Source organism: Cryptococcus neoformans, chromosome 3, assembly GCF_000149385.1.
Source record: "Cryptococcus neoformans var. neoformans B-3501A chromosome 3, whole genome shotgun sequence".
NCBI lineage: Eukaryota > Fungi > Basidiomycota > Tremellomycetes > Tremellales > Cryptococcaceae > Cryptococcus > Cryptococcus deneoformans.
Genome location: NC_009179.1, coordinates 1,074,031 through 1,084,145, shown reverse-complemented (window position 1 = coordinate 1,084,145; position 10,115 = coordinate 1,074,031). Strand labels below are relative to the sequence as shown.

The window sequence follows — 10,115 nt, the reverse complement described above, 5'->3', positions numbered from 1 at the left end:
ACAGATACGCCTCAATGGAGAGGAACACTGTGTAATGCATGTGCGCTCTGGAAAAGAAGTAGAGGCACTGATAGACCTTTACCGTTATTGTTCCCCATCAGAAAACGAAGTATCAGTTGCTGTGATGACGAGGAAGGTGAAAGAGAGAGAGGCCCTGAGATCTTGGAGAGTTGGAAGCCGAGGAATCACGTTACTGGTCACAGGGGAACCTTAGTGAGTTAATTGGATCGTTTGCGCAAGAGAGCATCGTCAATGACTCTCTCCGACAGCCAATTCAACCTCGTCCCGTAACCACTAATGGACGGCCGAGGCCTGGATATGCCCTAGCGCGTCCAACCGCCTATTATCCTTCTAAAGTCGATGCCCAAATTGTTTATCTTCCATCTTCGACAGAGCAGGGTATGCCTAGCCGAATTGCCTCCATGACGCAAACGCATCCATACACAAGAGGGCGACAATTAGGCAGGACCATTGAGCGCGGGAGAACTGAAGTAGGAGAAGCAGAGGTGCCTTTCCCGAAATTTACCAAGTTTCCTCCTTCCTTCCAAGCGGAGTCAAGAATGATCGATTTTGAAAGGGGACATCCAACCCTCAGATATAACAGATATGCCATGAGCAGAGAAGAATTCATGCGCGGTGCAGAATGGCTGTTCGACGTGTTGCAGCAGACGTCTAAATTTTTGGAGGATATGGACAACGCTAAGGAGAGAGCGCCATGATGTTGGTCCTAGACTGAAAAAAATGGGTTGGATTGTGATCGTGATTATTATGCACAGAACAGTGATTGAAATGAGAAATGGACCACAGCGCCCCATGCTTGCGAGTGAGAAGTGGGAGGCATTGGCGGTACACAACAATCAAGCCTCGACAGCGCTTGGCTGTCGGTTCACCAATAATCAGACAAGTAGGACAAATCAAGTATGGTTTCATAGCGTTTCACTGATTGCACGCGTCACGTAAATCCCAAGATGCATTATATATGAGCTAATCTAGCAATGTCTGTCGTCTACCATCCCTTCACTGCTCCCTGACTTTTCACCTTTCGAGCCCTTGTCCCTGCAAACCTGCCCCTCAACGACGCCGGCTCTTCATCACTAGAGTCCCCGCTGGTCTCTGACTCGCTCTCATCACCCGCACCGTTCATATGCCTGCTTGTCTTTTCTTTGCTGGTTTCAGGCTGAGAACTTGAGAACCCAAAGGTAGACTTCATACGTCGTAGAGCCTCGCGAGGAAGACTGGATAGAGTTGGGAAACCGGTGCTTGGCTGCGAAGCTGCGACAGGTTGGGAAAAGGAAAGAGATGAGCGCGGGAGGGATGGATATATAGGCTGTGACCTAGGAATAGGAATGGATATTGATGACCCTTCATCATCTGAGGACGCTTCTGATGCATCCACTGACTGATCATCGTGCTCATCAACCCCCGATTCAGACGTCTGCTCGTGTTTCTCCGTGTCGACCAACGCATTTTGTTCCTCTTCGTCCTCTTCCAAAATCGGGCTAGAAACACTGAGGTAATTCGCTCTCTTTCCTTCGCCCTGTTTGTCGTTGGACGGGGATGATCCCTCGATGCCAATCTTTGCCCCCCGGGGAGTTTCGCCCACATCCGATGAGGAATCGATATTAGGATAGAGATTATAAGCTTGGGTCTGGGGGATCTGTGACCCTTGGGACATGAATAAGGGATTTTCCTCCTCACCGGAAATCCTCCAGAATCGCTGAGAATTGAGCGATTGACTCTGAGAAGATTGCGGCTGGCTATGCTGTAGCTGTGTCTCGGGGATGAAGAGTGGCGACTCTTCGATGGGTTGCTGACTTGCTGGAGGCGGGGAGGAAGGATCAAGCTCATCGACCTGTGACGATCTCAGTGGGGTAGTTTGCCTTCGCGATGACCGTCTTAGTGTAGCGGGTGTAAGAATGGCATGCAACTGAACTGGGGAAGAAGGTTCGAGTTGGGAAGATGACAGCTGTGAGACATCGGATTGGGATGATACCGTTCGTCGCGTGCTTCGTCTTATAGGCACCTGGGGAGAAGGAGGGACAACACGTTGCTGAGAAGATGACCGGGTCATCCTCGTGCGAGGTGGTTCAGGGACAAGTGCAGGTTCGCGTGAGGCTGATCTCAGGCGCCGACGAGGAGGCGAAGGAATATCGTCTCTGGCAACAGAAGGCTGTCTTGATGGCTGGCGAGTACTTCTCCTAACGGGGGCCTTGGACTTGGCTATCGGAGTAGCTTCTCCTGGTCCCTCCTCGTCTTCGAAGCGCTGCACAAGCTGAGTAGCAGGCAAGGGCTCAATTTCGTCTTCGCGTTCAGCCACTGAGGACGGGGGTGACATGAGTTGCTGCGTGAGAACAGGTTCCTGAACTCCGTTTGGAATGCGTTGCTTTGGATGAACGTCATCATCTTGTCTCATAGCATCGCGAACTGGAGCCTCGTCCTCTGCAATTGCCTCGCGCACTGCGGCGTCCCCGGGAAGCTCGCGATGCTGGGTGGATGGACTAGCCAAAGCCGCCAAGTCATTGAAGGACTGTCTGGATCCCTCGTGGAACGAAAGCGGGGAGGATGCCGACGGAGACTGAGTGGTCTTCAACGGCGTTTGTCGTTGGTCGACATCCATAGGCTCGGCTTCCGTGTTTGTGACGTCTATGCGAATTTCTTCCTCCTCCTGTCCGGCTTTGGGTTGAAGCGCAGATTCCTGCTCAAGCACAGGCTGAGATCCTTCCACATCCAGTTGCATCTCATCATCGGACTCGGACTGCTGAACTTGAGGTAAAGCCGGGGGTTGTTCATCGCGCGGTTCTTCTTCCACGTCTTCCACCTCATCCTCCTCCTTTTCGTCGTCTTCAAACTCCCCCACTAAACTCTCTTCGTCGTCCATCCTGATCCTTGCAAACGACGCATTCGTCCCGTCTTCGTCGGACTCGACTTCGGACGCCTCTTCAATTTCCACGTCTTGGGTGTCGACGACTTGCATGTGAGCAGCAGAATCACGAGCAGCACGGCGTTGTTTTTGGGAGAGAGGGGCAGTCAGGAAATGACGTAGCGCAGCTTGAGGATCAAGCTTGGAGAGATCAGGGGGAGGAGGCGATGGGGAGGAGGACGATGGGGGAGGAGAAGAAGAGGTAGATGTTGAACCAGATCGAGACATGGCGTTTTGGCCCTGGATAGAAGCAGAGCTTTCGCTCTCAGTCTCGCTCTCCGACCCATATCCAGATCCGGATCCGACCGAGCCGCCTTCATCTTCGCTCGACTCTGACGCGGAGCTGCCCGAGCTGCCCGTTTCAATCACCGCATCAGAAACGCTGAGTCCCGACGTGGACCCAGCTTTTCTAGAGAGCGCTTTGTGATAAATGGGGGGGAACGTAGGTACCGGGCTAGCGGCTTTTGGAAGAGTGGGAGAAGGAGATTTGGAAGATTCAGATGCGGATGACTCGGTCTCGACAGCTGGAGCAGAGGCAGCTTGGGAAGGAGTCTGTTTTGCCTGCGTGGTGAGACCGGCGGATGATGGCCTTCCTTTGCCCTTGGTTACAGGCGTTCCCATGAGGGCGCTTGTAACTCTACCCAAGCGGTCGATCCACATCTCGATAGCTGCCACTGCGGCCTCTGGGCTTTCGTCTTCCTCTTTCCGCTCAAGCAAGACCTGCTGGAGACGGGGTACACCAGCTTTGACGACCGGGCAGTCCTTTTGAGGATGAGACGAACCATGGCAAATCAAACACTGAGGTTGTTTGGGTTTACTAGCTGTTTGAGATGCTGCGGCGGCGGGATATCAGCTTTATAATAGCAAAGTAGACACTGATTAGCCTGCTCACCCTCCTTATCCCCATCGTCCCGTGTCGCGATTTGCTCTTCTTGTTCCTTCTCCTTCTCTGCTTGTTGCGCCATCGCTTCTCTTTGCTTCCTCATTATCTCTGACGTTATGCTGGGCCGTCCGGATTTGGTCTTTTTTGTGGTAGAGCTCGTGTTGGAAGGCTGAGCTGAAGACTGGGTGGGTGTTTGAGGCACTGTGGCAAATCCGTGGGAGACGAGAGGTGGTGCGACCGGCCCTGACTCTGTTTGGATTTCTGACTGGGGCTCTAGCTGGAGTGTATTCTGCTCAGCTTGGCCCTGCTTGGATTGCTCAACCAGTGGGATGTGAGCTTTTTCCCGAGGCTGGTCGACATCCATAGCTTCTCCAGCATTTTCCTGTTCAACATTTTCAGCGGCTGGAGTCTCTGCAGCAGCCATTTTCTCTCTCTGCTTCCTCATTATCTCCAAAGTTATGCTAGGTCGAGGAGCCGCTTTAGGTTTGGCCGATGAGGGTTTTTTAGACTCCAGAGCGGACGCTGGGGTTGCAGGGGTAGATGAGAGATGCTCTGTAGATGGCTGAGCAGACGAGACTGAAGGTTGTTCAGGCTGAACCGTTTGGACGACAGGAGGGATAGATTGTTCAGCGGCTGGTGAGATAAAAAAGTTAGCTTTTTTTGGACAGATTTTTTTCCGAAAATAGCATATCTACCTTTAGCAGCTGCTTCTGCAGCTTGCTTTTCCCTGAACATCCTCATGATCTCCGAAGCCCTGTTAACTTTGGGAGTCTTGGGACTCTTTTCTTTTTTGGTTTTGGTCAATGGACTTTGTGTTGAAAGCTCAGGTGTAGATGGCTGCGTGGTGGACTCCTTGGAAGGTGTCAAGGGGATAGAAGTAGAAGCGGCTGGCATGGCAGTTGGCTTGTCGGTAGCCTTTTCTTTATCTTTGCCCTTGGCATTTGCCTTATCCGCGTTTTCAGCTTGTTTCTTGGCCTCTTCAGCTGCCATCTTTTCTCTCTGCTTCCTCATAATTTCCTCGGTCACACTAGGTCTACTTTTTTGCTTTTTACTCGATGATGGCGCCGGACTGGGCGCAACTGAGGAAGCAGCCGGAGAGGCGGGCACACCTCCGACGCCCTCCTCCTTTTTCTCCTTTCTCTTTCTGGGTTTTCTGCTCTTTTTGCCAGATTCGGTCAAAGGCTGGGGGGTTTCTTTGGCGGCAGGAGAGGAAGAAGTCGAGGCAGTTTCGCCGGCCAAAACCGGGGGCCCATCGATCCTACCCAGAGGACTAGGCTTGGCAGGTTTATATCGATTGATGAACGCTGCAGATCCTTGTAACGGAAGACTGAAAGTAAACGGCCGAGATGGGCTGGCGATGGCAGGGGCAGACGGGTTTGCTGGGGGAGGCGCAGGAGCTAGGGCAGCGTCCGACTTTGCTCCTCGCTTCCTTCTTTTCTTGGGCTGCTGAGGCGACGTGCTTTGGCGGCCAGGGTCGGTCGGTGTCGGTTGCACGGGAAGAGCGCGTGTGGGGAGAGATTCGGCGGCGGACGACGTGGAATCCCGCTTGCGTTTCTTGGATTTGGGTGCAGCGGTTGGTGTGGAAGGCTGTTGAGGCTGGAGTACAGGCGCTGCTAGGTTCTGGGATTGAGGGCTAGCCTTGCTCTTTCCCTTGTCCTTTTTGGTGGACGGTGGTGTGCCGGGCGCAGGCTGGTCGTCGGACGGCACCGCCTTCTTGCGAGGCTTTCTGGCCGGCGCTGCCGTGGCAGGCGAGGCGCCAGGCTCGCTACTGGCGCCCGGGGGATAGACTTTGACGACGAGAGGGGCGGACTGGGCTGCCGCTCTGGACTTGAAGGCGTCAAAGTCGTAGTCTGCAGGAGATCAGCGAGGGCTGTTCGGGGGCCGGGCCGGCTTACCATCCCATATGTCTACCTCGCGGCCGCCGTCGCGGACATGTGCTATGCGGAGCTGCTGGGGGGCGGCGTCGAGCTGGAGACGGGGCGCGAGTCTGGCGACCCATTCTGCGAGGGACCGGTGCTGCTCTGCGGGGGGTGAGCGGGAGCAAAACGGGCGGAGACGGAGCGGAGTACGCACTGAGCTTTCCGTGCCAGACGATGGGGGAGTGCGCGCGGTGTACGGTGACTTGCGGCATGGGGGCGGTGGGGAGACGCTTTCTCGACTGGCGCGAAATTATTACGCTGCACAAACAGTCGCAAAGTGGGTGCCCGGATAACGCGGCGGCCGCACCCTTGTCGAAAAGTCGACGCCCTCTCCCTCGTCCGCCCATACAAAATGGCCCTCCTTTCCGCCGCCCCCCGCGCGCTCCGGCTGCCCCGCCGGCTGCCTCTCGGGGCCGCCCTCCCCGCCCTCCGTGCGCTCGCAACTCCGGCCGCCGCGCAAAAGGTGCCCGTCTCGTTGATCGCCGCACTCCGGAAGCAGCACCCCGTCCCCCTCGCCCAGGCCCGCGAGGCTCTCGAGCGCTCCGGCCTCGACCTCGCCGCCGCGCTAGACTATCTCCGCACCTCCACCTCCGCCTCCGCCGAGAAAAAGGCTGCAAAGGTCTCTGGCAGAGACACGAACGAGGGGCTCATCGCCATCTCCCTCCTCGGCGGCAAGAGGGTAGGCATGATCCATCTCGCCTGCGAAACAGACTTTGTGGCCAGAAACCAAGTCTTTTTAGACACTGCCAGGGGTGTCGCAGAGACCACCGCCTTCCTCGACGTCCCAGGCGACCATGAGAAGCCGCAGATCGCCTCGTCTCCCTACGCCTTCGACCCGATCCTCGACTTCCCTACAGAATCCCTCTTGTCCGCGCCCCTCATCTCCCTTCCTGCCGCCGACACCGCAGACGGCTCGCTTTCCCCTCTCCCCACCTCTGAGCCTACTACCATCAAGCAGAGCTTGCTTTCTTCCCTTGCACAGACAGGTGAGAACCTCAAGCTCCTCAGAGCAGTCTCCTTTGCTGCCCCCTTCCCTTCCACACCCGACGTCAGGTTCGTCCCCGGCGGCTACGCCCATGGCGGCATCACAGATAAGGAAGGCAAGGTCGGAGGTATCGTCGTCCTTTCTGTGACCAGTGCCGATCCTGAAAAACCCATCGCTTCCATCATCCACGGCCCTGGAGGCGATGACCTCGAAAAGGCCGCCGAGTCCCTGGCGCGAACAGTTGCCAGGCAGGTCGTCGGTTTCCCCACAAAAGTTATTGACAGGGGCGATAGGGCGGTAGACGACGAAGAAGTGTTGATGGAACAGCCCTTCATGATGTTCAATGGCGATTCTAGAAGTGTAAAGGATGTTTTGGCTGAATGGGGCAAGGAAAGGGGCGTCGTGCTCAGAGTCGTTGGCATGAGGAGATGGGCAGTTGGAGACGAAATCGAGATCAAGGAAAAGGAGACAGATGCTTAGCTGTATAAGAGTATCATATGCATAATAGCAACACACACAAGGATATAACCAAAATCTAGATGCATCATTCATCACTGCTCTTTTCCTATCCGTCGTCCATCACGCTTTTTTTCTTCCCCTGATACCATTGTCGATGCTCCACTGTCCACCACCGTCTCCTCACTTCCTTTTCTCTTCTTTGCCCGTTTCGCTTTTTTACTCTCCACCCACGCCTTTGCCTCGGCCTTTTTCACAGCGTCGTCGCTCCGGTTCAACGTCACTTTTTTAATTAAGAAGATCGTTATCGGTATACAAATCCCCACGCAGGGCGCACAAAACCAAAAGACTTCATTGATGCCCCGCGCTACGTTCAGGTCGCCGCCCTCCCTGTCAGCATTACCTTGCCCATATTCATATACATCCCTCCGAACCGGCACTCACCATAGGCATCCGTCACAGCACTCAATTCTGACGCAGACAGACCCAAGCTCGTCGCCCGAGTAGGATCTTCCAGAATCGCCTTGTACGCCGTCCCCGGCAAAACCCCAGAAAGGTTCCGTCTCACACAGTTATTCACAATCGAGTTGCACGCCGCGAGCGCAATTGTCCCACCCAACTGTCGAAGAAAATTTCGAAGACCCGTCGCAGTTGCCATGTCTTTCCTCTCCACACCCGCTTGGATAGCCACCAAACTCGTCTGGAAGGTCTGACCGGCACCGATGCCGACAATAATCTGGTAACCCGACAGTTTGGCAATACTCGTCGTAGATGTAATGGACGATATCAGACCGAGACCGATCGTCCAGATGGTGTACCCTACAACGAGGTTCCACCAGTAGTCACCCGTTTTGGATTGGATTATACCACTGGTGAATGAGGTGACTGTTTGAACCAGCATGAGCGGTAGGGTCAAAACACCCGACCTGATTGCAGACGCCCCTCGGACAATCTGAAAGTATTGCGGAAGGTACTGTAAACGTCCGATATTAGTCACTTGTTTTGAATGCGTCGAACAAGAAGGCCCCCCGAAAAAGGAATACACTTACATACAGCGTGGCGTAAAAGCTCAATCCATTCATAAACGTGGTAAAGAAGCATGCCGATACCGAAGCATTCTTGAAGATGTGCATCGGGACAAGTGGCAGACTCACCACCTTGGCCTCCACAAATATGAACAGCCCCAACAATGCCAGACCCACAAGCAGCGGGACCAATACCGCCGCGCTGTCCCATGCGTACTGACTTCCCGCCCAAGACAACGCAATGAGGAACGGTGCGGCCCACGCGAGCGTGAGGATAGATCCGTAGAAATCGAGTTTCTTAATCTTGGCGACCATTGAGCCGCGAACGCGACGCAGCGGGAGAAGGAAGACGATGATGATCATCGAGATTGATGTCAGGGGAAGATTTATATACTAGTAGATGTCAGCAAGATCAGTCAGTGACTTTAGCCAAACTTACAAAACACCATCTCCAAGAGGCGTTTTCCGTGAATGCTCCGCCAACTATGGGACCGCAAGAGTTGGCAAGCGCAACCACGCATCCAGTGATACCTTGATACTTTCCCCTTTCTTTCAAGGAAACCACATCGGAAACTGGTAAAAAAAAAAAAGGCTTCAACAAACCCTGCCTTGACAGGTGTTTTCAATTATACTCACTGATGATCATTGCCAGCGTCAATATTCCACCACCTCCCAAGCCTTGTATTGCGCGAAATATTATCAGTTGGATCATGGTCTTTGCGAGCGAATCAGCTAGGGACGTCCGTGTATCGTCGATCGGACATACCTGGGCAAGGGCACAAGCTAGAGAGCCCATCAGGAATATGAATAAACAGCCCAAAAGGGTGAACTTTCGGCCAAAAATATCTGATAATCTTCCATAGACCGGTTGAGTTGCCTAGAAACACTTTGGTCAGTCTCGGATGAGCAGAAATACGATAATGGCTTTACCGTCGAAGTCAATAGATAGGCCGTCCCAACCCATGGACTAATGTCTGCCCTTCCAAATACTTGTCCCAAAGTCGGTAAAGCAGTGGTCACGCTAGTCATCGTGGTCAGCATGCCATGCATAGCGCACGTACGGAAGCGAAACTCACATGGTTTGATCCAGTAAAGAGCAAAACAAAGCACAAGTTAGTCCGACAAAGACAAATATAACTTGCTTGGTTGGCAACAGATTCGTCTGATCTTGTAGCTCAAACTTCTTCTTCCCCGACTTTTTACCCTCTATTTCGGCTTCTTCATCCTTCCCTTGCTCCCGATTGTCTTCTTTACCTTTTTCCGAACGAAGAGTCTTGTGACTTTGTTCTAAATGCTCCTGATCACCCTCTTCATGCCCATGCTCATGCTCTTCATTGTGAGTATGCAGCCCGTCATCCTCCGCTTTTCCATCTTGATCCTCCACAAACTCGCCTGTTTCATGCGTGGTCATTCGTCTCAGTGCATTCTTTGCATGATAGCTTCCGCTTGTTGATGCTCTTACTAATGGAGCATTTTGTGTGGGAGCCTGCACTTCTGACGGGGAAGTTGGAGAAGGAGCGATAGAGGTATCGGCCATGTCCGAAGTGCGAGATATCGAGGGGAAGAAAGAGGAGTCATTGTTGTCTTTCGCGCCCGCTGTAGCTGGGCCTGACTGTGGATCGTGATTATCAGAGAGATTGACGAGGGTCATTGTGGAGGAATGGGACGCGAGCCGTTTTGCGTCCATGGCGAATGGGGAGATGGAGATGGAAATGGAAATAGAATAAGGAATTCAAACCTGCTGACATGCGGTAGCGAGTATAATTATGAGGACGAGGGTCCCATCGGATATGGCCGAAAACGTCCAAAAAAAGAAAATTATTTTCCGTCGTCACGATTGTCGACCCCGCAAACCAGCAGACAATTTGCCTCGGACATCGTCGGGCTTCTTGTTCCTGCATCCCACCACCATCAGCGAGGTAACCCA

At 53.6% G+C, this 10,115-nt stretch overlaps 3 protein-coding genes across 3 annotated transcripts; 1 reads left to right on the top strand and 2 right to left on the bottom strand.

The window, feature by feature from the left end:
- Window positions 1-1,006: 1,006 nt before the first annotated feature.
- On the bottom strand, window positions 1,007-5,934 carry CNBC3940 (hypothetical protein; the record flags this gene model as incomplete). The annotated part of the gene is made up of 5 exons (XM_771810.1): window positions 1,007-3,741; window positions 3,813-4,436; window positions 4,499-5,653; window positions 5,699-5,803; window positions 5,877-5,934. The coding sequence occupies 5 exons, from the start codon at window positions 5,932-5,934 to the stop codon at window positions 1,007-1,009; spliced, it is 4,677 nt and encodes a 1,558-aa protein (XP_776903.1).
- Window positions 5,935-6,074: 140 nt separating this feature from the next.
- CNBC3930 (hypothetical protein) lies at window positions 6,075-7,187 on the top strand (the record flags this gene model as incomplete). Its single annotated transcript, XM_771809.1, has 1 exon — window positions 6,075-7,187. One exon carries the CDS (start codon window positions 6,075-6,077, stop codon window positions 7,185-7,187), a length of 1,113 nt encoding a protein of 370 aa, XP_776902.1.
- Window positions 7,188-7,258: 71 nt separating this feature from the next.
- Window positions 7,259-9,599, bottom strand: CNBC3920 (hypothetical protein; the record flags this gene model as incomplete). Its single annotated transcript, XM_771808.1, has 8 exons — window positions 7,259-7,566; window positions 7,608-8,136; window positions 8,213-8,581; window positions 8,628-8,761; window positions 8,825-8,903; window positions 8,955-9,065; window positions 9,119-9,209; window positions 9,265-9,599. 8 exons carry the CDS (start codon window positions 9,597-9,599, stop codon window positions 7,259-7,261), a joined length of 1,956 nt encoding a protein of 651 aa, XP_776901.1.
- Between the last annotated feature and the right edge of the window lie 516 nt (window positions 9,600-10,115).